The 26528-nt window shown below is 43.6% G+C and overlaps 1 protein-coding gene across 8 annotated transcripts in view; it reads left to right on the top strand.

The window, feature by feature from the left end:
* The first annotated feature begins 610 nt into the window (after positions 1–610).
* The window catches only part of SCAPER (S-phase cyclin A associated protein in the ER), a 190130-nt gene continuing 164212 nt past the window's right edge, over positions 611–26528 (top strand). For 2 of the 8 annotated variants that reach the window (XM_035112173.3, XM_088660809.1), the window contains exons 1-6: positions 611–891; positions 2426–2484; positions 5132–5207; positions 7262–7379; positions 8237–8307; positions 13200–13394. In XM_035112173.3, the coding sequence (XP_034968064.2) occupies positions 5145–5207; positions 7262–7379; positions 8237–8307; positions 13200–13394 (447 nt within the window). In that variant the 5' untranslated portion in view covers positions 611–891; positions 2426–2484; positions 5132–5144. Of the gene's footprint in view, positions 892–2425; positions 2485–3510; positions 3595–5131; positions 5208–7261; positions 7380–8236; positions 8308–13199; positions 13395–26528 lie in introns of all 8 variants that reach the window. The other 6 variants (XM_035112171.3, XM_035112172.3, XM_088660808.1 and 3 more) reach the window with 5 other exon arrangements.

A 26528-nucleotide genomic window follows, 5' to 3' on the forward strand; every position in this document is an offset into this window, starting at 1 on the left:
GCCTTCCACGCCTTTCCCTCCTTCCAGGTAAGAGCATTCTGTTAATGGGCAGAGACTAAGGGAACTCGCTCCCACCAGAGGCTGGGTTAGCTGCCAACCTAGATGTCATTAAAAGAGGACTGGCCAAATTCATGGAGGAGGAGACGCCTGCCTGGCCAGGGTGGCTCTGCCTGTGCAGTTGAAGGGCAGCCATGCCTCTGAATGCCCGTGGATGGAGGGAGGGCCTCATCCTGCGGCCGCGGGCTCTTCTGGTGCTCCTCCAGGCAGCACCGCGGAGGTTGCTTCTGCCGTGGCACATCACCCCGTCGAGTAGGCAAGCGCGGGGCCGGCCCAAGACGTTGGCACCGGAGCAGGAGGACCCAGCAGGGCGAGAGGGAAGATCGCCGGCCGGGGGAACAAGGGGGAAGAACGGTCGGCCCCCAGGATCGCAGCCCAGCGGAGGCTTTCCCGCCCGGCGCCACCCGCGAAGCCTTCGCCCGGGTCCCCTGCGGGAGAGTCGGAGCGCTTCTCAGAGGCCGGTAAGCTGCCTGATCCTGCAGCCACGGCGTAGCGCCTACGATCAAATCCTTCTCCCTCGTGCAGCGAGTGGAGGGCGCGCGCGCCTTCAGTCGACGCTGCCGCGCATGCCCGGAAAACCAGCCGCGCACGCTCTGTGAGGGCAGAAGTGAGAAAAGGAAAGCGGGAAAGAACAGTCCGAGGCGGCTTCGGCAGCCTCCACAGAGCACGCGCAGAGCTCGCCGCGCACGCTCAGTCGGCTCCCCTCTAGCCTGGGGGAGGGGCAGGAGCTTGCCCCGCGAGCGCCTTTCGTCGCCGCACCGGCAACCGGCGGGACGAGATGACGTCACAGCGGCGGGACGCACGCAGGCGGAACGGCGCGGCGAGGAGGCGAGTGTAAGTGGCCCCGCGCCGCCGCAGGGGAGGGCGGAGTCGGAGGGGTCGGGAAGCAAGATGGCGGCGCGCCGGTCCCTCTGCCGGGCCGCCCTGGGAGGGCTGCGCCGAGGGGCCTCAGGCAGCTGAGGCCCAGAGGCAGGCAGGCAGGCGGGCGGGCGGGCGGGAGGGAGGGTCTTCTGACAGGTGTCGGAGGAGAACTCCTGCCTTGCCTTCATCGGGGCTGAGGCAGCCCCTGTTCCCTCTCTCCCTTTCAAAAAACTAAGAAGGAGTTGTCGTCGCAGCCAACCCCAACCCCAGAGGCCGGACTCAGGGCCGCTTCCCGGAGAGGCCTTTGAGCCCCTTCCCCTCGGCAAAAGAGGCACAAGCGCAGTTGTCGGTGCCAGGAGAAGAGTTCGCCCTCTGGCACCTTAAACACTAACCGAAGAGCCTTGTGGGCATGGTCTATCCAGTTGTGGACGGTTAAGACATGACAGGCACGCCGTGCTTAGATGAATGCCGGGGGTGCCATAAGCAATGGGGGCATATTTCAGAGGGGCAGCCTTGTTAGTCTGTGGAAGCAAAAATGTCAGAGGAACCATAGGACTTTGCTTCCGCTTGATAGCCATGACATGCCTCCCTAACCCAGTTCCTCCTGCTTTTTTCTATGATCCAGAGTGTATGTGAACAAGCGTTTCATTCACCTTCCCACATTCTGTGATCTTTCATTAAATGGTCACAGCTGAGTGAAAGCCATGCCATTCTTTTTAATAAAAAAGTGTATACACGCTTCCTTTTGTGGTCCATGTATTTGTTCCCTTAATAAACAGTGTTTTCAGAAAGAAACACTCTTGAGGCATTGGTGAAAATGGTAAGGCTTTTGTAAATTTCCTCCAGAAGGGAAACTTGCACTGATAAAAGGTACATCTCCTCCCCCCCCCCGCCCCGCAGTCCTGCCTGGCAATTTTACTGGAGATTAGAAAAGAGGAATGATGAAGCAACTGGAGGGAGAGTAGGTAACACAGAAAAGTAGCTTATGCCCTATCACCAAACATGTCATCATGGGATTGCATTTCTTACCAGCTGCAGAACAGTATGTTCATCATCCTAGGTACACAAGTATGGAACTGTTCCCTTGCATTACATGTCATCACAACCTCTCCAGCTAAAATGGGGGAAGTGTAATTTGTGAATCGTGATAAATGTGCATTAACTGAAGAAGGAGATTCCAGAGTGATCATTAAAGTGCTTGAAATGGTTGTGTGATTTTTGGACTGATTATTCCAGCGGCCTCTGGTACTTTCAGACTCAGTTGCTGCTCGAGGAAAGATGCTGAAGGTGGTGGTTGAAGCCATGATAACTGAGTTGCTGAGGAATACTGTTCTGCACGTTTCCCTTTCTTAAAAATAAATAAATGCTAATACCTTTGTTGTTATTGAGGCACTGCTGATTCTTCGCACATAAGCAATGCCTACCTGAGGGGGGTGGGGGTGGGAACACACTAAATGTTTTCATTCTATAACTTTATATGTATATATTTTCTTTCTTTCTCCGAAAGTGGCTGCACACTTTATCCGGACTAAAAGTCCCATAATGGACATAGCTTTGCCTTTCATGGTATGAACAGCACTTTTCCTCTTCCTCCTATAGACAGAGTGCTGTGGCACTTAAAAGTTTGTCTTAGTTCATCATGGCATGACTAGGGAGGCATTAGATGTTTTGTTGCACGGCACCCTCCCTCATACATCTTGGTCAGCCCCTGCCCTTGCTCCTTGCATGTTTTTAGCAGTGGTCACAGGCACTGTCTCCTTGCTCCCATGCCTTGTCACTTTCCGCAGCCCAGCCTGCCACATGATGCACCTGCATTGCCACTCTCTCTTCTGTCTCGTCTGGTGGAAGATTATCCTGGGAGGCGCTTCTACAGCTTCCTAGAATGACCAATTCTTTTCAAAGACCCTGGCTAATCTGAGAGTCTGGCAGCATCTTAAGAATGTTAGGAGACCCCTGCTGGATCATACCAGAGGCCCATCTAGTTCAGCATCAAGTTGATTTTTGTAAACCGCTTAGATATTTTATTACAATAAAGCTTAATATTATTATTATTATTATTATTATTATTATTTATTATTATTTGTACCCCGCCCATCCGGCTGGGTTTCCCCAGCCACTCTGGGCAGCTTCCAACAAAGATTAAAATACATTAAGATGTCACACATTAAAAACTTCCTTAAACAGTTATATATAAATGTTGTGAAAGAAAGAAAGATGGACCTGAGGGGAAGACCACTCTCCTTCCTGACTTGTGATTCCCAACAACTGATACCCGGAGGCATGCCACTTCCAATACTGGAGGTAGTACACAGCCATCCTGGGTAGTAGTCATTGATACTGTAGCTTCATCCTCCAGAAATCTGTCTAACCCCATCTTAAAGCCGTCAAAGTTTGTGGCCCACACTTTATCCTGTGGTAGTGATTCCATAGTTTAACTATGTGCTGTGTGGAAAAGGACCAACTGACCTTTTCTCTCAGCTAAAAAGCCCCAGTAGTAACTTTTCCACATAGGGGAGTTGTTCTAGCTCCTTGGTTATTTCTCAGTGCTTTCCAGCTCAACAATATCCTTTTTGAGATGCTGTTTTATTGTAGATTGGCACTGTGATGCTAGTATTGAAGACTGTCGCCGAAAAGAGCCTGAAAGATGATGTGGGTTCTCTAGTGTGGTGCTTTCAGGTAATAGTGCCACCTTAGTATACTGTACCTTTCCACCAGAGGAGAGATAATGGGATAAAGCTGTGACGGCTGCAATCAGTGTGTCAAATTCTGGACATGCTCTCATTCTTGGCTGCCCCCTCCCCTGTGGGCTTCTCCTGCCTCATGTTTGAGCTGCTCCATGGCATGTGCTTTCATGGGCAAAAGCCTGTTTCGTTTGATGCACGTTGTGAATTGAGCAGCTATGTGTCCTCTTCAATTCATTGGAGGAAAAATGAAACAAATTAAGGCCAAATTTGTGTTTGCTTGTATGGTTCAGTCTGTTGCACCAAGTTGAATGATTCAAATATATACCTCCTGAGCAAAATGAGGAGTTTTGTTGCTTTCGTGGAACTAGGATTTAGTGTTTTGCGTTCCATTTCGTTGTGTGTTTTTGCCCCAAGAAAAGTCCAAGATAAAGCAATCTTACTGTTTTGGAGTATGCCAAGGAAATAATGGTAGTCAAAGCAAAACAGCAATTTACATTCGGTGTAGGATTTCTGTACACAACTGCTTATTGCAGTTGCAGTTTTGAAAACCTAAAGTTTTAGCAGCATCCCTGGGCCACGCTGTCCCGTTGTTTTGTTTTAAGTTTTCAGAAATGTAAACTAGCATAAATTAAATTCAACAATAGATCTCTTTGTTGTATCCATTCTGGAATCAACAACAGTCCTTAAGAGAAAAGAGATGGAAATGTTTGGTAAATCCCACTTATTCCAGAAGGGATGATTTAGGCCTAATGTCATGAGGATGGGGGAAATAAAAATAATAAGATGTATCGCAAAATAATGATTATAATAAAGGGTTGAGGTGACTAGTTTGTTTAAGGGTATTGCTAGGTATGTTGTACTCAGCACCACCACAATTGATGATCTTTTCCCACTAGTAGAATTGAAGTTTCTCCTCTTACCTTTCATAAAGATAGCTACCACCTCTTGATTTATCCTTGGTTGTCTATTTGCATATTAGGAGTTTCTTCTGATAAAATCATACAATGCAAGGAGAAATATTTTTTAATCCTGTTCAGTTATAGAAGCAACTAAAATGTAGTGAGAAGAACAGACCCACTGTTCTCAAGACACGACAATATTAATCCTGGTTTAAAGGTGGCTTAGGACAGTGTTATGAACGTAGGACATTGTCATGGATATTTGAAATGTAAGAATTGAAACATGATGCTTATTTGTTTGCAATCTTCTTATATCTGTGCTTTCCCAAGTTGTAGTTTTGTAGTGGTGATTACTCTGGTTGTTAACAAATAAAATGCATCATTCATACATGTTTGTCTCTGTAACAGCAGTGTAGTGCCCCATCTTTGTTAGTCTAATACCATAGTCTTGCTAGCATGGCGGTCAGTGTGACTAGTCTAAGGAATTATCTGCTAGGCCAGCAAACTGTGGTCCACTAGCAGTATAATTGAATTTGGTGCCTGGGTGTAAATGTTAGTTGACTTTGCAACTTCAGAAATTCCTGATGCTTGTGACTTGAATATTAAATGTTTCTCTTTTATATTAAACAGCTATGATGACTTCATGGGGTCAGCAAAAAATGTGATAAATGAACCGGTTGATGCAGAAGACAGTTATAACATGATGGTAAGTTGTATGTCTACTATGGCCGTATTTTAGGATCTTAACTTGTTTGGCTTGTCCCAGTTCACAGTTTAAGTTTCCACATATGTGGGTAGTAGTTACCAGTCTTCCATGAAACTGGAAGGTGGTGGACTGTCCTTCAGTGAAGGTTTTTAAGCAGAGGTTGGATGGCCTTCTACCAGGAATTATTTAGTTGTGATTCCTGCATTGAAGTGGGTTGGACTAGATGACTCTTGAGGTGCAGTGGTTCGTTGGGAGCCAGCAGTTGCACTACACTAACCTATTTGTGCCTATTTTGCTTTCACAACCAAATATAATGTTCTTTCTTTGGGCAACAAAGATGCCTGGTGTTTAGAGTACTGTCAAATTATTACAGTGCTCTCCTTCTGGGGGAGAAATATTGGATGGAGGTGGTTCAGTTCATATTAAGAAACTTGAGAAGCATATCGAAAATGTGCAGAATTGTGAATCGTGACAGTTCCACTGTTTGCAAACATTTGGGAAAGCAAAACATTGCGAAATAAGCAGCTCATAGATGCCTGTTTGAGTTCTTCTACATGACACTAGATGGCACACTGTGGCTTTGAAATCAAGACACTAGAAAATGATTGGAGGTGAAATACAATATAAAAATTATCAACATAGCACTGTATGTCCTCTTCGTATTCTGCATTTCACTCCATCCATTATTGCTTGGAAAAGTCTCTTGCTGAAGGGGTTTATATGTGCAACTGCTTCATTACACGTATCTGAATGTATTTGCTTGAGCCTTAATTATTAACTTGTTAAATAACTGGAACAGTTTTCAGATACCATCGAAAAATGGCCGCTGGATAGCTATAAAGGCCCTCTTTGATTGCTTTCTAGACTGATACTAGGTTTTCAGTATGAAGTTTTTGGAAAAGAAGAGAAAACATTGCATTCTTATTTATTTCTTAAAGATCATTTCTGGTGACTTTCCAGATATTAGACTATAGCTCTCATAGCTTCTCTGGCCATTGGCTATGCTGGCTGGAACTGATTCGAATTGGAGTCTAGTAACATCTTGTAGGCCACAGGTTAGCCACCCATTGTAGATCTTTTAAGGTTGTGGATGATGTATAAAATCTATCATCCATCCATCTATCTATCTATATATATATAAAAATGTAAAAGGTCCATGTTTGTGCTTTATGGCCTTTCTCCACAACCGTTTGACTGATTGCGTTGAAATTTCACATGCAAATATCCGAGGGTTTGCATACCATTTGCGTAGACAGATGTCACACCTACGGCAGGTAAAACCCACTGTTTCCGAACACAAAACCCAGACAGCCAGGGATGCTGGGGGCACAGGAGAGGCACAACAGCGGCCTCTAGTACACTGGTACTGCAGGTAGGAAATCTTCCCTTTCCACAACATCTTGGCTCGGCTTTGCAGACTAGGCCAAGTAGAGGTGGGGGCTCTCCTGGGTGGGGGATGGGGGGAGAAGGGGGCGGGAAAGGCCATGGCTCAGGACAGGGTGGGGCCAATCACAGGGATGAGCCACAGCAACGCGTGGCTGGGCCACCTAGTAACAGTTATATAAACCTTTTGTGTGTGGTTTTGTTATTGATTAGAAAAAATATATTAGTGACCAAAGACTTAAGAGATGGTTCAGAAGTAACAGTAAACTATGATTTGCCAATGGCTGCTAAATCAGGTTATAAAATAATGCTTTAAAGCTACCGTAATTTGCAAACCCCAGTTTGGGCACATTGTGGTTTTTGATAAAGTGTCTCAGCTGACAAACCATGCCTTGGGACATTGCTCAGCCCATGGAGGGTGCAGTTTAGGTTTAGGATGGCATCTAGGTATTCTTAGGGAGGGCATATACCATATTTTTCTTGTACAGCTGGAACATGAATCAACACTTGGATAAAGGAAGGTTATCTCAAACCATGGTTTAGCATTGAATTGGAACCAACCCAATCCAATGTCTGCAATCCTATGCCCTTTAGAGTAATCCTCATTGAACAAGGTATAGTATGGATAGGATTATTGTGCTGTTAGTGAAACAATTTCCCTCTCTTTTCAGGCTTCCTTCCAGCGTTCAAATAGTCATGACAAGGTCAGAAAAATTGTGGCTGAAGAGGGTCGAACAGCAAGGAACCTAATTGCATGGAGTGTGCCCTTGGAAAGCAAAGAGGATGATGGTATGCATTAACCATGGATCATATTTATGTTCAGCAAATAATTATGCCAGTGAAACAGATTGGCATTCTGTTCAGGACAGGCAAAGGAAAGTTCAGATGTGGTGTACTTTAACTTAATGGAATTTGCCATCACATGATTTAGTTGTGGTCACTGTTTTAGATGGCTTAAAGGGGGATTAGATAAAGTCATGGAGGAAAAGTCTATCAACGGCTGTATACTATTTCCATGTTCAGAGGTCGTAAGCCTCTGGACACCAGTTGCTGGGCATGGCAGGCAACAGCAGGAGAAGATGGTTGCCACATTCACGTCTTGCTTCTGATGTATCTGGAGAGTGGCCACTGTCACACAGGATGATAATGGACTAGACCAGTGGTTCCCAATTAGCTAAATACTGCAGCCCCTGTGTTTCACAAAAGCCAAGCCATGGACCCCCTACTTTTGAAAATGTTTATATATCTATGGTGGTTTAGGTTATGTGAATGGTGCCATGGACTGCCTGGGTGGGTTATGCAGATCCTCTTGGGTCCACCAGTTGGAAACCACTGAACTAGATGGACCTTTGGTTTGTACTACATTCTTATTATGCCTGTCAGCCCCCCCCCCAAAAATAAGGCATGCAGCTAGAACTATAAAATCAAGAAAAGGTTGAGCACCAGTAAAACCGTCTACCCCCAAATTAGTGCTCTAATTATGGAGTGGAGTGTTCTCCTTGACATCTGACATGTCTTACGTAGTTGCCATTTTTACAGAGTGTGATTAAAAAGTCGAGCAACATCTGGAGGACCACAGGTTTACCATATCCCATGTAAGCATTGCGGGGTTATTTCTTGTTTCAAATCCTGTTTTCTCTTCACAGGAAAACCAAAATGGCAAGTAGGAGGGAAATCCAAGAGAACAACTCAGGGAACTCATAAAACTACTAAACAGGTACATGCAAGTTTTCTTATTGGGTTGCTTTTCATACCACACCAGAAAAACTAATATGCTTCATTTTGAATGTTTTGTTCAACTGTACTGGAGATAAAATATATCTTAAGCCATTCCATCCTTCCATAGAGCAGTTTTATTTCAGTGTTTGGTTTGCTGGCATTGTGTCTGGAAAATATGCCAATTTTTTAAGCTCTATGGATCTGCATGCAGCCTCTTCACATGAGCCATCAGACAAACCAGGGCGGGGTTTAAATAATTTTTTTGTTATTGATATTCCATTTTACCCAAACCAGAAAGGTGTGGAACAAGAAAGTATATTAAGCAATGTGTCATAGTGGTTAGAGTGTTGGACTAGGACAGGCATAGGCAACCTTTGGCTCCCAGATGTTTTGGAACTACAACTCCCATGATCCCTGACCACTGGCCCTGTTAGCTAGGGATCATGGGAGTCGTAGTTCCAAAACATCTGGGAGCCAAAGGTTGCCTATGCCTGGACTAGGACCTGGAAGACCAGGGTTCAAATTCCCACTTGGCCTTACTAGGGGACCCTAGGATAGTCACTGCCTCTCAGTCTCACTGAGATTAAAGGAGGAGGGAGAGAACCATATAGTCCACCTTGAGATAAATGAAATAAATAATAAAATCATGTTACCTGAGGTATTGGATAATATTTAATCATGTGACCTGCCTTCACAGTCTGAAGCAATACACAGGATTGTTGTTTCATCTGTCATTTGTGAGAAAGTCATTTCTGTGAAATAATGATCACTGAGTGCCTAGTGTTCTCTTGATTCTACTATGCTTACTTTGTGAAATTACAGATGTTCTCCTTGGGTGGGGAAAAGAGGCATGCGTCAACGATCATCTTGAAACCCAACCCCTTAGGGCCAGTGTGGTATACGGGTTAAGAGCGGTAGACTCGTAATCTGGGGAACCGGGTTTGCGTCTTGGCTCCTCCACATGCAGCTGTAGGGTGACCTTGGGCTAGTGACACTTCTCTGAAGTCTCTCACCCCCACTCACCTCACAGAGTATTTGTTGTGGGGGAGGAAGGGAAAGGAGAAAGTTAGCCACTTTGAGACTCCTTAGGGTAGTGATAAAGTGGGGTATGGTATAAAATCCAAACTCTTCTTCTTAATTTTCTAAAAATAGTTTTTAGCACCTGCCATGCTAAGTGTTCTCTGTGTTCCTTATCTCCCTTTTATTCTTCCCTTAATCCTATGTGGTGGGTTTGTGCCAGCTGAGCAACTGCTCAAGGCTTACAGAGACAAGTGTCTCCTGGGATGCCAACCAGGGAGCAGGCCTCAGGCTCAAGGCTGCCTCCAGTAACAACTCTTCTCTCATCATCGTCTAAGATCTTGGGGTTTGGAGGCGATACCTCCTGGTTGACCTGGTTAGCCTTGAGGCTAGTTTTTCAGCAGTTCCTAAGTGGGACCCAGGTGGCGCTGTGGTTAAACCACTGAGCCTAGGGCTTGCTGATCAGAAGGTTGGCGGTTCGAATCCCTGTGACGGGGTGAGCTCCTGTTGCTTCGTCCCAGCTCCTGCCAACCTAGCAGTTCGAAAGCACGTCAAAATGCAAGTAGATAAATAGGAACCGCTACAGCGGGAAGGTAAACGGCGTTTCCATGTGCTGCTCTGGTTTGCCAGAAGCGGCTTTGTCATGCTGGCCACATGACCTGGAAGCTATATGCCGGCTCCCTCGGCCAATAATGTGAGATGAGCGCGCAACCCCAGAGTCGGTCACGACTGGACCTAATGGTCAGGGGTCCCTTTACCTTTACCTAAGTGATAGACTTGGGCGATGAGGAGCTTTGCATCACAGAAGGTGGAATCAGCAACCCAGATAAGTCATGTCCTACCCACAAACATTGTTTTTAGTGCAGGTGTATGTTAATGGCCCATAGGCAGTCATTGTGAATGCACATTGTCATAGCTGCTAAAGCCAATTGTTGGATTTAAACACTTGTCACCAGTCAAAGTAGGTTATCAGCCTCTTCCTTGTGAGCCTTTTCAAGCTGACCTTGGAAGTGAAATGCCACCAGTTGGTACAGTGTTTCCTTCTAAAAACTTATTATCATGACTGGCTAATGGTAAACTGTGATGAATTTAGACAAACATTTCGGGAGTGACTCATACTGGGGGATTTAAAATGAACTTTTCCTTACCCTCCCAGCCCCCAGTTCTGCATTTAATCTTGTCTGCAGTCCCACTTACTACCGGGTAGCTGGTAGAAGCCTGCTTGATATGAACACATGAAAGAAACCGAAGATATTGTCTCCAACCCCAAATTTTGCAAGTCTTTGATAACTTCCTGGAGTTGGGACATGTCTCCTGTCTGTGCATCTCAGTTGCCACATGTGTTGGTCAGATCCTTTGTATGTGTAATGTATGGTATGGTGAGTGTAATGTAGCTAACCAAGTGGGGTAGTTATACGTGGCCATGGCCCCATTTTTCATTTTAAAGAAAAAGGTGGTATTGATAGTTAAAATGATGAAAACAAAGTGTTGTATTTGTCTAACTCCTACTCAGAGTAGACACATTGAAATTAATGAACCTAAATTGTTTGTCTCCAACTTTTATTTTAGGACAGGCACTTTATCTGATGATTACTAAGTGAAGTTTTAATTTTATTTTCCATATTGTAAAAATATCAAGAACATACAGATTGCATTTATTTTGCTGACAATCTGTAGCCTGAGCTTTAAGGGTTTATTTTGCTGGTCTGGTTTCCCACAGGCTTCTTTTAAAAAATAAAAAGAAAGAAAGAGAAAATCCATAAGTATAGCCACATTTCATTTCAATTCTGTTTTTGTACCAGGTATGCTAAAATATTGCTGAAGAGCGAACAAGAAATAGATTTTAGATGCTCAGCAAATAGAAAATTCTTCTGGGCAGAGCAAGTGGAGGGTGAAACTAACATCCAGACGTGATGAATGTCTGTCTCACTCTCTGGGGGAGACAGCAAATTACACTGATATTTCAAACCGCCTGGAGATTAAAAAGGGCAACACTAACACAAATACCCAACTGTTCCACTTCAATAATGAGGCTTTATGAAACACAAAATGGAGAAGCATAGATGTAAAATGATAGTCAGATATCACTAATGGAAACTTAATACTTTCTCTCTTGGGGCTGTTCGGTCACTTTGACACCAGAGCTGACTGGCAAAGGCAAGATTAATTTCCATAGGTTTTATATTAAAAGCAACAACTCTTATATAGTTCATTTAAAGGTATTTCACAGAGCAGTCCTAATGCATTCATGCCCAGAAGCAAGTCCCACTCTGCTCAATAGGATTAGTCCCTTAGTAAGTGTGTTTAGGATTGCAGCCCAGACAATATACATCAGTGGTTTTCTACGTTTTTGAGTCCACCGCTCCCTTGACCAGCCACTTTATTTCTATGGCTCCCTTGTGGGTTCCAGCTCATCGTGGGGTTTTGTTACAGGATGTGCGTAAGTGGAGATTCCCCCGCCCCGCCCCGCTCCGCCCCGCCCCACCCCGTTCTGCCCCTGCCAGCTCCCCAAATGTTCCTCAGAGAGAAAGAGAAATGATACAGGAAGACATGGGCTGAACGTGAATGAAAGGACAGCCCCCTAGGGCTCCCCTGAACATTCCTTAAGTATCCCCAGGGTGCCCTGGTGTGCTGGTTGACCACCAATGCTGTTAACCTACTCTGCAGGACAGGGATGGGAAACCAATGGCCAGGGATGGTGAAAGTTGTTGTCTAGCAGCACCTGGAGGAAGAGAGCTTCTCCATCCCTATTTTAGGAGCAGCTTGGGTGGCCAGCAAACATGGAAGAAGGAATGTTAGCCAAAGAATGGAGGAGAGTGTCTCCTGTGCTGCCCTGGATTCCTAGGCTGTTCTTGTAGATACTACAGCAAAATGCTTGGCAGAGGGCTTTTTTGTGGGAGTGGATGGGAAGCTGCTTGCGCATGTCTAGGAGAGGGCACATTATACAACAAGAGAACTGAACATGCCTCATAGGTATATATTGAATTCTCTAGCTAGAGTCATTAAAGAGTATTACTGTAATTCTATTGAATAATATGTGTGTAAGTGCTTTGTAGATTCTACCTGTGAATGTTAATTTTTGCCATTAACACAATGTCTATGAGAACCAACTAAAAAGTTCCTTCACTGTGCTTGATATGCTCCTTCTTTCTGTCCCATGAGTGTGGCTCAGTGGGTAACCTCCTGCTTTGATCAAACTGTACTTTGCTGCTTTGCTCAAATCGGCAACCTATGATCTGAGTGAGCCCTCCAAACTAAGATTGTAAAGCACAATTTACTCCTGGTGTGTTTTTTAAAATTGTTTTTATGGAAGATTTTCTTGGGTTATAAAAGTGCAAACATCACCTCTGTTTTCAGATCACAGAGTTCTTTTTACAGATCATTTATATTTGATATGAGACTTTGATGCTGTATACAGTATAAGGGGGGAAGAGAGGTAGGGGAAGAGAAGAGGGTAATTTGCTCCTAGTTGATCAAGCCAAAAAGTTATGTGATCTAGGGAGTGCATGAGCATAGGGTTTCCTCCCCATCCTTCAAACCCTTGAGTCCCCCCATTTGTTGTTGGATTCCAGGCCCTCCCACCACAGACATTATAGCCAATGGTCGGGCTAAACATTTTGTGAATCTTTGTACTTTTGTCCATTTACTATATTTATTGTTCCCGATTTGAACTATAAAATGGTGATTTTCTTGAGTCAAAATGAGAGTACCCCTAAACATTTTTAAGGGAAAAAAGCACTGATTCTATTTGGATACTTTCAGTGCTTTGTTTTAAAAGTGTTTGGGCTAAAGCAAAATGCATGTCCTGTGAATCGCCAACTGTTGGCCACACTTGCTGGATTTTGCATTTCAAGCTGTGCCCCTCCTTTGCAGAGCACCACATCAGACTGCAAAATAACATCAGCAGCTGGAGAAAAAAACTTTGATAAAAGCCCGACTAAAACAAGACAGCCTCGGAAAGTGGATCTGCGAGCACGATACTGGGCCTTCCTTTTTGACAACTTAAGACGTGCAGTTGATGAAATCTATGTCACCTGTGAATCAGATCAGAGTGTAGTAGAATGCAAGGTAAGCTCTTCTGGTAGTGCAGCACATGCCTGGATGATGCTTGGTTGTTACTTGTAATCCTCAAAGTACTGCAGGACTCTTGAATCTTGTGGCTCTGTTCTTTATGGGTAGGCAGATATACTGTGGTCTAAGCTTTCATAGACTAGAGCCCACATTGTCGTCTGCCACTCCAGACTTTAGGTTCTGAACGCTTATGTGCTACAAAACATTCAGACTTCCATTGGGGTTGGGATCTGTGGTGAAACCACTGCCCCATCCACGGCCTTGCTGGTGAGCTGTGGCCAGAGTTGAGGGTGTGATTGGAGTGGCTTTTTCTATTTTTGTGTTCCTTTGGCCCCCAAAATTGTATTTCCCCTTGACAGCATTGAGAGGAAAATTAAATCATTGACTCCAGGGCCTGTTTGTAGATCCATAGCCTCCCTGGACCCACTGCATTCAGGGCAGCACCAGTGGGTCAGTGGCAGCAGCTCTAATGTCCACAGCCACATTTGGGAAGGCCTGTGGCTGCAGACCTTCTTCTCAGCACACTGAGAGGGAGCTTGATCAGCTGCAATGTATTTTTATATGGTTCTGTTGGGTGGTTTCATGGTCTCCTGCTGTCTTTTGCAGTAAGTTTTCAATGGAGTGGATGATAGTGGTTGAAAGGGAGATGTTGGAGCAATTGGGTGGATGGCGTGTTTGTGTGTAAGGTGGACTTGTTAGTGGGGGCGGGGTCAGAGCAACGTATTGTAAATCAGGGTCTGCTTGGGCAAGAAGGGAGGATGAGATGGAAGGGATCCCTGACTCTGAAAAACTTTTCAAAATGTTCAGTGTTTTTTCTTTTCAGAAAAGTTTGTTGCTTTATTTGGTATTACAGGTTTTTGGTTTGATTGTTTTTCTATAGTATATGTTATTTTTGTAAATTGCTTAAAAACTGAAATGAAATAACAAATCTGCAGGGTCTACATGAACCTTTAACATTCATGAGAGCTTAGGATAGTTTCCTTATTCTTTAAGTTGCCTTTGGATTCCAGTTTGCTCTTTGTATCGACTGTAACATGCTAAGTTAACGAACCCTTTGAGCAAACCCTCTGAAGAAGTGTGCATGCACACGAAAGCTCATACCAAAATAAAAACTTAGTTGGTCTTTAAGGTGCTACTGAAGGAATTTTTTTATTTTACTTCGACCCAGACCAACACGGCTACCTACCTGTAACCTTTGAGCAATTGTCATTTTTTAAATTGGCTGTTTAAAACTCTCTAATCTTGTTTGTTTGCAGAAGATTAATCATTATTTTATTTTATTTATACCCTGTATGGTCAAAACTGCTTTAAAAACAAGAATATTATAGCAGTGTAAACCACTGAAATCCAATTAAACCAGAAGCTCTCAAAACAGAGGAAGCTGTAAAATAAGAAATCTTCTTGTTGTTGTTGTTTAGTCATTTAGTCGTGTCCGACTCTTCGTGACCCCACGGACCAGAGCACGCCAGGCACTCCTGTCTTGCACTGCCTCCCGCAGTTTGATCAGGCTCATGTTGGTGGCTTTGAGAACACTGTCCAACCATCTCGTCCTCTGTCGTTCCCTTCTCCTTGTGCCCTCAATCTTTCCCAACATCAGGGTCTTTTCCAGGGAGTCTTCTCTTCCCATGAGGTGGCCAAAGTATTGGAGCCTCAGCTTCAGGATCTGTCCTTCCAGTGAGTACTCAGGGCTGATTTCCTTCAGAATGGATATGTTTGATCTTCTTGCAGTCCATGGGACTCTCAAGAGTCTCCTCCAGCACCATAATTCAAAAGCATTAATTCTTCGGCGATCAGCCTTCTTTATGGTCCAGCTCTCACTTCCATACATCACTACTGGGAAAACCATAGCTTTAACTATACGGACCTTTGTAGGCAAGGTGATGTCTCTGCTTTTTAAGATGCTGTCTAGGTTTGTCATTGCTTTTCTCCCAAGAAGCAGGCGTCTTTTAATTTCGTGACTGCTGTCACCATCTGCAGTGATCAAGGAGCCCAAGAAAGTAAAATCTCTCACTGCCTCCATTTCTTCCCCTTCTATTTGCCAGGAGGTGATGGGACCAGTGGCCATGATCTTGGTTTTTTTGATGTTGAGCTTCAGACCATATTTTGCGCTCTCCTCTTTCACCCTCATTGAAAGGTTCTTTAATTCCTCCTCACTTTCTGCCATCAAGGTTGTGTCATCTGCATATCTGAGGTTGTTGATATTTCTTCCGGCAATCTTGATTCCGGCTTGGGATTCATCTAGTTCAGCCTTTCGCATGATGAATTCTGCATATAAGTTAAATAAGCAGGGAGACAATATACAACCTTGTAGAATTTTAAGCATAACCTTGCTAGCGTGTGAAATGAGCGCAATTGTGCAGTAGTTGGAGCATTATTTGGCACTGCCCTTCTTTGGGATTGGGATGTAGACTGATCTTCTCCAATCCTCTGACCACTGCTGAGTTTTCCAAACTTGCTGGCATATTGGGTGTAGCACCTTAACAGCATCATCTTTTAAAATTTTAAATAGTTCAGCTGGAATATCATCACTTCCACTGGCCTTGTTATTAGCAGTGCTTTCTAAGGCCCATTTGACTTCACTCTCCAGGATGTATGGCACAAGAAATCTTAAAGGGCTCTAATTAAAGAATAACTCTGAAATAAATTATTCATCAAACAATATTTAATATTTATGTGATTCCCCCATTGCAGTGATATTAACACACAGTAGACTGTATATGAATATATTGTAATTGATTTACCTGCAAGTCCCCCAATACCTGTACAGTATTTCGGTAATCAATCCTGTAGGTGGCACTATTGAGATTCAGCCTGAATTCACATTCTTTCGTTTCCTGTTTAATATCTTAATTACACATTGTTCCCTTTCTCCAGAGATAGCTATCGCTCCTCTCATTGACTTGCTGGTGGTAATTATGGAAGATTGATGGCTCAGTATAAACAGTGTCTGGGTGGGTCGCAGTCATAAGTTGGCTTTCCCCATATAATTTTAGATGGAAAACAGACACATGACCCAGTGTATTTTTCGCCAGCTCAACTGAAAGGAAGCTGGCTTCCTTCTTTATAACATCAAATTTACTCCTTGGAGTTTTACAATAAGTAAAACAATTTGAATATATACATACACACACACCCAAGAAATACATGGCAAGCAAGAGAGAGAAGTTTAACATTATGAAACTGTTGAGGGTATCCAAATTACTTTCCTATGAACTTTGATTGAAAATATTCATCACATCCTGGAAACCATTATTATTGCTAGCCCATGACATGTAAAGAGAACTTTCATCTGGTCATGAATATTTTGTTTTCTGCTGAAACAAAATATGACCAAATTGACTCTAGGTTTAGTGCACTGACTCTAGGTTTAGAGCTGGAAAAAAGCAAATTCTGAAACCAAACAGTGGCTTGAGGTTTCCAAGCTGTCTGTTGGTTTAACACAATTTAACTCCCCCCACCACACACACAAAAACAAAACACTGAACTAAACTGAACTGTCTTCCTGCTCAGGAAATTTCCCCCAAGATCCCCTACCCACCCACTTTAAAGAGACCTGATACTCCCTGCAGTGTAATCAGATTATGATTTTCTAAACTTTTGTGGCTGAAAGAACAGTAGTTTATTTGTATGACATCTCCATAGATCCAAAACTGCATTCAGAATTCCGGTCATACCATTCATGCTAAGTTGGGAAGGAAATATTATATATCCAAAACGTCTTTAAAACTAAAACACAAAATCCCCCAAACATTCATTTTACAGAAGAGTTGAGGTTGTTAAATGATAGCAGTGTAATTATCCAATGAATAATTTGTATACAAACCCTAAACATTAGAAAACTGTATAGAATTCCTGCCTTTCAAAAAAAAAAAAAAGAGGTCTATTTTATTGTGCCACTGGAGCTTTAGTTCAGTCTTATGCATTGGTGGCAATCCGTGTCCACTTCAGTTATCGCATTTATGCTTTAGAAAGTACAAATGGGACCTACAGCAAAATATTGCAACGTATCCTTAAGGCCTAACAGGAGTGTCCTTCTTAAGGCTTCTAGTCAGGCAATCACACTTTCCTCTTAGGTACAGCTGTTACAGTCTCAGGCAAACAAATTACCGTATTTTTCCGTGTATTGGACGAGGTTTTTTTGACACAAAAATCATGTAAAATACCTGGGGTTGTTCCACTACACGGATAGTAGCATGGGGGGGGGGGAGATGCGCACAGGGAGCGATCTGGGGGTGCTGGCTACTGGCGTGCAGCTTCTCCCGATGCCGCAGCGAGCAGGGCGTGATCTGGGGGCAGTGGCGGAGGAAACCTCTCCAGCACCCGGGGTGGGATGCCGAGGGGTGGGGCGAACTGCCTGGCGGCGTATGCGCAGCATCCATAGGGACTGCACACGTGCGGCAGCCCGTACGGTCACCTGTATGGATGCTGCACGAGCGGCAACCATACTAACTGCATGCGCACCCTCTACCACTCTACAGCTGGGGGGAGGCAGTGTGCCATCTTGTTACCCCCCCCAGTGGTACCTGGAGCGAACCGCCCACCATCCCCTCTTAATACGCCCCTGTCTGGGGGCGCTGGCTGGTGGCACGCAGCTTCCCCCAATGCAACTGCATGCAGGAAGCACTCCCTACCTGCACACGGTAAATGATCTAGGGAGTGTTTCCTGCCCGCAGCTGCGTTGGGGGAAAGGCTCAACAACTCTGGGCCATCTCCCCTCATTATCTTAAAATTGAGTCCCTCAAAATGGGGGACTCTTATACATGGGGGCCGTCCAAAAGTATGTGACTCCAACTCCTATCTTTCTTTTTTGATACTCCATATTGTGGCTCTTAAAGCTAAAGGGACCCCTGACCACTAGGTCCACTCGTGACCAACTCTGGGGTTTCGGCGCTCATCTCACGTTATTGGAGAGCCACATAGTTGGTTTGGGCCTATTGAGGTGTTGTGGGTTGTTTGGCACCTTCCCTTTTTGTGGGGTGTGTGTTTGTGTACATCTGAGGATGCTAATTTCTCTCCTGTTTCTTACAGACCTTGTTTAATGTATATATGTATTTATTATTTTGCTACAAATATTGTCATTCACTTTGGGTTGCTGTGGCAAAAAAGTGTGAAAATAATAATTTTGCCTCTAGTTCTGTTGGCACAGGGCCACTGACTTCAATATTAGCAGGAGTGATTATCTCTATTTACTTTATTGTGTGGGGTGTGTACATGTTTGCACCCTGTAAAATGCTTATAGCTATGTGTTAGTTGGGGTGGGAGCAGAGAACAGGTGGCGCTGTGGTCTAAACCACTGAGCCTCTTGGGCCTGCCAATCAGAAGGTTGGCAGTTCGAATCCACATGACTCAGTGAACTCCCGTCCCAGCTTCTGGCAACCTAGCAGTTTGAAAGCGTACCAGTGCAAGTAGATGAATAGGTACTGCTGTGGTGGGAAGGCAAACGGTGTTTCTGTGTGCTCTGGCTTCCGTCACGATGTCATGTGGTCCTTATGGCCACATGACCTGGAAAAGCTGTCTGTGGACAAATGCTGGCTTCCTCAGCCTGAAGCGAAATGAGCGCGGTACCCCATAGTCATCTTTGACTGGTCTCTGGACTTAACCATTCAGTAGTCCTTTACCTTTTACCTGTTACCTGGTTGGGGTGGGGAATATTCCACTGCAAAAGAAAGTATACGGTAGCTTTCTTTTTGAAGTGAAAATAATGATGGTTACTGTGACACTGCACTGTGTCTTTAAAAGGAGAAAGGAAAAATGTGTGGGCTGCTTCACACATTACTTTTTAAACAGGTACATATGCAAAACATGCTTGTGTACCTGTGAAAACATCACATGTGCATGTGGCAATCCATATTTATAGACGCCTATGTTTATAACCTACCTGCTGCTCTCTGAATCATATACCCACAACAGCCATGTTCACATTTCAAAGTAAGCCAGGATTCATAATCCAACAATAAACCATGTTTTAAGGCTTACTAGAAATCCTGACTCGTTAGGAGAGGAACAAACTAGGATCCAGGGTTCAGATGTCACAGGCATGCCAAGCTCTATGGATTTGTTTTTCTTCCTCATTCTACAGGAGGAGTGAAGCAGGAGCCCCAACAGCCTTGGATTGTCGTTATGTGTAAATGCATCCAATACATGGGCGTAGCCAAGGGGGGCAGGGAGGAGCAGCTGCCTCCCCCCAAATCAATAAAAATCAATAAAAATACATAGCAACTGAGGTTCTGCCGCCACTAACAAAAATCTTGGCTTTGCTTATGATCCAATGTGAAGTGCACATGTGCTGTCATGTAAGTGTGTGAAAGGGGCTCAATTTCCCCTTGCAAATAGTACTTTCAATAATATTTTTCCCTTTGCAAATGGTTATGTCAGCATTTAGGTTTTCATCCCTGTAAGGAAACATGGAGAGCCAAGCACATAAATTTACTTGAAGTCTTCTCAGTGTACTATAAATCTTTACTGAATGAAAATAATGATACAAAATCCCTTTTAACTGTTAATTGTTTTTAATTTTTCTGCTGCAACTGACGGATTTTATCATTTTTCTTAAAGTAATATCAGAAAGGACAATTGTATGTTCATCTGTGGAATATCTGGTCAAGTTTGTTTGCATTTTTGGAATTTGAAATGATATTTATTCAAACACAACAAGTAATATTTATTATATTCTTAAAGCAATTTATTGCCTTCCTAAAAGAATACCCCCTGAATTCATTTTAAATGAAGAAAGAGCAATCATTACATTTGAGTCTTTACATAATAGGAATTGGAATGTCTGTGTGCAGTGCATTGAGGGAGTGGGCCAGATTATTGATTTACAGTGTTGTTGAGGATAATGTTTATTGTATTTGAATGAAACAGGGCTCTGGTGACTGTTTGCGGTTGAAACTGCAGACAGAAGGGTTGTGATGGTGATGCAAACAGGCTTGTGAGAAAATCAGCTGTTGGTAATCTCGCCAAGCTTTGGAGTTTGCCTTAAGGACACTTGTATTTTACAGCTCAAACCTATGCACATTTACTTGGAAGTAAGTGTTGTGTTCAGTGGGACTTGCTTTCTTGTGTTAAGGTTGCAATCATAGTAGCTCTTCTTCTTCTTTTTATAGTGGCTCTTCTTAAGCTGCAATATGCACATGCCATTTTTTCATGGCTTGGAATACAGGAACATCTAGTTAAAGCAGGCTGTCTCCAGCAGTTGTGTGTTTTGGTGACTAATGAAATGAAGTTTGCAAATCCAGGGGAAAGCATATATATATATATGGTGGAGATATGTTATTGAAATCCATGGAATTTCCAAGTATGTTCAAAGTTGCATTCTGGATTTATCAAGGTTTTCATTTTAAGGAACTTTATTTCTGTGCAGCGATTATTCTAACAGGCTAATTCTAATTATAGCTGTGTTGGTCTGCCATAGTCGAAACAAAATAAAAAAATTCCTTCCAGTAGCACCTTAGAGACCAACTAAGTTTGTTATTGGTATGAGCTTTCGTGTGCATGCACACTTCTTCAGATACACTGAAACAGAAGTCACCAGACCCTTATATATAGTGAGAGGGTGGGGAGGGGTATTACTCAGAAGGGTGGTGGGAATGGGTGAGAGAACTTGCTGCAAGGCAGACCCAAAAAAGAAAATAACAGAACACCACTAGTAATCACATACAGCTGCCAAGTTAAAACAGTACAGCGCATCATCAGAGATCTACAACCTCTCCTAGACAATGACAGCTCTCTTTCTCAAGCTCTGGGAGGAAGACCTTTCATTGCCTACAGACAGCCACCCAATCTTAAACAACTCCTCACCCACAATAACACAACCACCAGACCTTACATGGACACTGGTACCAGAGCCTGCAATAAACTCAGATGCCAACTTTGCTGCCACATGCACCCAGAGAACACCATTACTGGCCCCAGCAACATCAAACATACCATCTCAGGACTATTTCATTGCTCATCTTCTAACATTGTGTATGCCATCAAATGCCAACAGTGCCCTTCAGCTCTCTGTATTGGACAAACAGGCCAAACCCTACGCCAAAGGATAAATGGACATAAATCTGACATCAGGAATCACGAGACAGAGAAACCAGTAGGAGAACACTTCTGTCTCCCAGGACATTCTATACAAGATCTCAAAGTAGCTGTCTTATTACAAAAGAATTTCAGAAATAGACTGGAAAGAGAAGTTGCTGAATTGCAACTTATTACCAAACTTAAAACCATGGAAAGACCTGGTCTGAATAGAGACATTGGATTCTTATCTCATTATACATGATAAAGCTATTTTTAGCCATCTCACCCCTTTTTCCTGCAAGACCAATTGCAATCGTTAATAGTCTTTAACAGTCATCAACAGGTTTACCACTCCTATCAGCCAATCACCCATTCCCACCACCCTTGTGAGTAATACCCCTCCCCACCCTCTCACTATATATAAGGGTTTGGTGACTTCTGTTTCAGTGTATCTGAAGAAGTGTGCATGCACACGAAAGCTCATACCAATAACAAACTTAGTTAGTCTTTAAGGTGCTACTGGAAGGAATTTTTTAAATTAGGATAATTATAAGTGTCTGATTATAGATATTAATGAAGGATGTGGGTTGAACTAGTGCCCTCTTTACCTCAAGAGGAGGGGTCATATTTTGGTGAGAGAGCACTTTGCTTGTCTTCAGACGGTTCCAAATCCAATCTCCAGTTAATAGCTAGATGATGGGAAAGGATGAGTCTTACTCCAAGACTCTGGAACACTGTTGCCAGAGTAGACTACAGGTGAGCAACCTGTGGCCTTGAGGCTTCATGTGACCCTTGACCCAAATGTCATGAGGGTGTCAAGGATGGGGAAGCCAGTGTTATCCCTCCTTGGTCTGCAGCGCCCAACAGATTACACCCAAGGCATTGCATCCCCTGACAGGAAAAGGGGCTCCACTCTGGAAAGGACAAGACTGAGACAGATGGGCTACTAATCTGATAGGTAAGGCAGTGTTGTATGAACTGACAGCAGTTCTAAATCTAAGCCGTTAAGGATGTCATTCTGCTAGAGTTGCACATGTATCACAAAAAGATCCCTTCTGGATTAGGCCAAAGTCCCATCTATTCCAGCTTCCTCTTCTCACTGTGGCCAACCAGGCGCATAAGGGGAGCCTGCATGCAGCAGCATTCTCCCCACATGTGAATCCCAGCAACTCATATTCAGAGGCTCCTTGCTTCCAGCAGGGGCGGTAGAACATAGGCAATAGGCATCATGTTCTATGCACTTTTCTCAACCTTTTCTCAAAAAGATACAGCTCCATAGTCTCTTTTCTGAATACTGTAACCAGTATTCCAAGTGTGTCTTTACCATAGATTTTGTATATACTGTAGTGTCATTTTATGGTATTGTCAGTTTGGGGCTCAGTCCTTTTCCTAATTATTCCTAGCATGGCATTCACCTTTTTTACAGCTACTGCACTCTAAGTCAACATTTCAGTCACCTGTGTTTCAGATTCCATTTAGCATCTGCTCTAATTTTTTTAATTGCCCCAATGTGCAGCAGTGTACATTTGCTAACATTGAATTGCATTTGCTTTTACTGTCTAACCAATTTTGAAGAGAGTATTTTGGAGCTCCTTCAATCCCTTTTTGTTTTAACCACCTTGAACAATTTGGTAGCATAATCAAATTTGGCTAGTACATTGTTCACCCCTAACTCTAGATGATTAATGGACAAGTTTAAAAGCACAAGTCCTAATACTAATCTGTGAAAGAAATCTGCTTTCTATCAGTGGGGAAGCTGCACTTTTATTCCCACTCTCTGCTTCTTGATTTTTAGCTAGTTACTGATTCTCCTCTTATTTCATAACTTCTAAACTTATTCAGGAGCCTTTGGTGAGTTATTCCTAGACTCCAGCATTTCTTTTTCAGTGCTAGCCCACACAGAACTGAACGAATGAATATTTCAGCATAGAGACAAGAATCAAATTACTAAGTTCTCAGGGGATCTGGGCTTTCTCTCGCTGTCCAACCTCCATAGACTTAAACAGGAATGGTTGTGTACAGAGTTGCAGCCTTAAATAACAGCCTTGTTTCTTCTCCTGCATTTGTTGAGGTGTCTGAGGCAGATGAGTGGGATAGGGAGACAAAATGCATAAGATTTGTTCAGGGCTTCTCCCAAGTTACTTTACATTGGTGGCATTCCACATCAATGCTCTTTTTAGCAGTAGACATTTTGTCCCCCCCTTAAATGTGGCTTAAGTCTCTAGGAGTTTTTACAGAGCAATCCTACATATTTTATAAACTACGCAGAAGCCATACTAAAGAAACTAGCAAATGGAGGTATTCTACTCAAGTGGATAGCGGGTGGTGCTGTGGTCTAAACCAGTGCTCCTCAACCTTTTTATCGCCGCGGACCAGTCAACGTTTGATAATTTTACCGCTGCCCGCTGAGGGGGGGACGTTGATTGTTTATATTTTATTTAGATTGTTTTGATTTAATAATTTTAATTAAATTGTATTTAAATGTTCTAAACCACTGAGCCTCTTGGGCTTGCTGATCAGAAGGTCGGTAGTTTGAATCCCCGCGATGGGGTGGGCTCCCATTGCTCTGTCCCAGCTCTTGCCAACCTAGCAGTTCAAAAGCATGCCAGTGCAAGTAGATAAATAGGTAACTGCTGCAGTGGGAAGGTAAACAGCGTTTCTGTGCACTCTGGTTTCCATCACAATGTTCCGTTGTGCCAGAAGCAGTTTAGTCCTGCTGGCCACATGAACCAGAAAAGCTGTCTGCGGACAAATGCCGGCTCTCTCGGCCTGAAGCGAGATGAGCACTGCAACCCCATAGTTGCCTTTGACTTAACCGTCCAGGGGTCCTTTACCTTTACTGTTGTTGTTGTTTAGTCATTTAGTCGTGTCCGACTCTTTGCGACCGTTAGCGTTACTTTTACCATTTAATCTGTAGAACTGTTTTGAAAATACTGTATGAAACTTTGAAGCTCAAGAATCAGACTCACAGAATCGTAGAATTGTCCAACTCCCTGCAATACTGAAAGCTCAACTAAAGCATCTATGATAGATGGCCATCCAATCTCTGCTTAAGAACTTCCAAGGAAGGAGAGACCACCACCTTCTGAGGGAGTCCCTTCTAGTCAGAATCTCTTTTCTTATGACTTCAATCCATTGGAACAGGACCTTCCCTCTGGAGCAGGACAAAACCAGATTGCTCCATCTTCTATGTGACAGCGCATTAGATATTGAAGATGGCTAACATATCATAGAATTGTAGAGTTGGAATGGACTCAAGGGACATCTAGTCCAACCCCCTACAATGCAGGAATCTCAACTAAAGCATCCAGGACAGGTGGCCATCCAGCCATCCAGGCTGTTTCCCCTCTCTAGTAGCCGCCCTATGGAGTTCTACTCATGCAGCCGAACTTTCCCTTCCTCTTCTTTCCCTACCCTGGTCTGGTCACCCAACCCTCTAGCAGATTTTGAGCATACATTGGGGAGGGCTTCCGGAAAGGAGGTGGAAGTTCCATTGCACAAGTTGGATTCAACCCTCTGGCTGTATTTGCATGTACCACTAAAACATGGCTTAATGTTACGAGAACATGTCTGTGTAGGCCTTGGGCTTGTGTGCTTCCCTCTCTCATCTGGCATGGCCACAAGGAAAGGTCCAAAACCTTTTCTTCCTTTGTAAAACTAACTGCAGCTTACAGACATATTCATCTGGTCAAACTGTGGTTTATGAAGCTGCCTTGTTTTCTTAGCTAAGATTAAGCACACTTTAGGGTTGAGCATTACACTAAGCTGCGATTAATCAGCGATGGTTAATCAAAAGTGAAAGTAGAAGCTTCCAAGTTTCCCTGTGTTCCTGTTGGATGACGAGAAGGGGAAGGGCATCTCAAAAGCCCAAAGTTCACCCAGGCTCGTCCTTGTAACATGAAACCATGGTTTAACTGTTTACTTGGAGCCCCATTGAGCTCTGTGGGGCTGACTTCTGAGCATATTTGCATGGAGTTGTACTGTTAATAGCCAGCTTCATAAATACAACCCCATCTCAGCTCCTATAAATCAAGTTTTCTTCCCCTAAAAATTGCTGTAGGGATGCACTTGCCCTTGAAAAATAATGGGATTTTTTAAACGATCATGACAATAGCACAGAAACAGACTGCCCCATAAAGGTTCCTTTTTTGTCAGCACCTTTTCAAGTGGTACATATTTCCACTGCTTCAGCACTGTAGCGTATAGCTGCTGCACTCATGACTGTGGGTGAACTGGAGAGCTGTATTGATGGCCAAGACCCCAGGGCCCTGCGCGCAAGGATTGTGTGTCAGTAGGACAAAGGGATGGCGCCAACCATCCTGCTGTGTGCGCCAGTAACTAGAATTAATTACAAACCAATCGAATCCGTTGCAGCCAATTGGTAAACTAATTGGTAATTTTAGCTGTACATCTATATGTAGTTATCTGGGTGCCTGCCTGTAACAACGCTTTCAGAGCCACTTTTGTTCGGCTGCCTCCTGATGGACAAAATGGCCTTCATAGCTTTAGGGAGTAAGATGTGCATCAGTGGATATGGGGCTGCTCCAGCTGCTTGTCTTGTTTGTATTCCCTTGTTCGTAGGACAGGATTCAGATTACAGCTGCATGGTACTTGCTCTGATAATTTTGGATAACAGCAGAGCTACGCATTTCTTGAAATAGGCTCCTTTAAGCCATTAACTGTAATTTCTGCATGCTAGGCATCTCTTGAAATAAAATGTCATGTTTTCAAGTTGACTGGATGTTTAGGAACGGGCAAATCCTCAGGTTGAGAGTTCATTTCTTAGCCGTGTTCTCTGGGCGAGTTGCTTCATGTGGCCTGCGCTCCCATCTATGGCCACCTGAAAGAGAAGGAGACTTGATCTGCCATTGGCAAGGTTGCGACTGGATGCCAGCTCTAATATTTCATTTTGTGGAACGCGTCTTACTACCTGCTGAATTGGCACTGCAAACAGCTATCTATTGTGTCCACCTTTCCCTTTAAAAAGGAAAAGAAAAGGTTCTTTTAGAGCTAGTTATTGCAGCTGATTTAAAGATTTAGTGTATTAATCATCTCTTTTTTAAACAAATAATTGGTGCAAATGTACTTTTATTTAATATTAATACCTACTTAAAAAGA

This window comes from Zootoca vivipara, chromosome Z1, assembly GCF_965207765.1.
Source record: "Zootoca vivipara chromosome Z1, rZooViv2.hap1.1, whole genome shotgun sequence".
Lineage (NCBI taxonomy): Eukaryota > Metazoa > Chordata > Lepidosauria > Squamata > Lacertidae > Zootoca > Zootoca vivipara.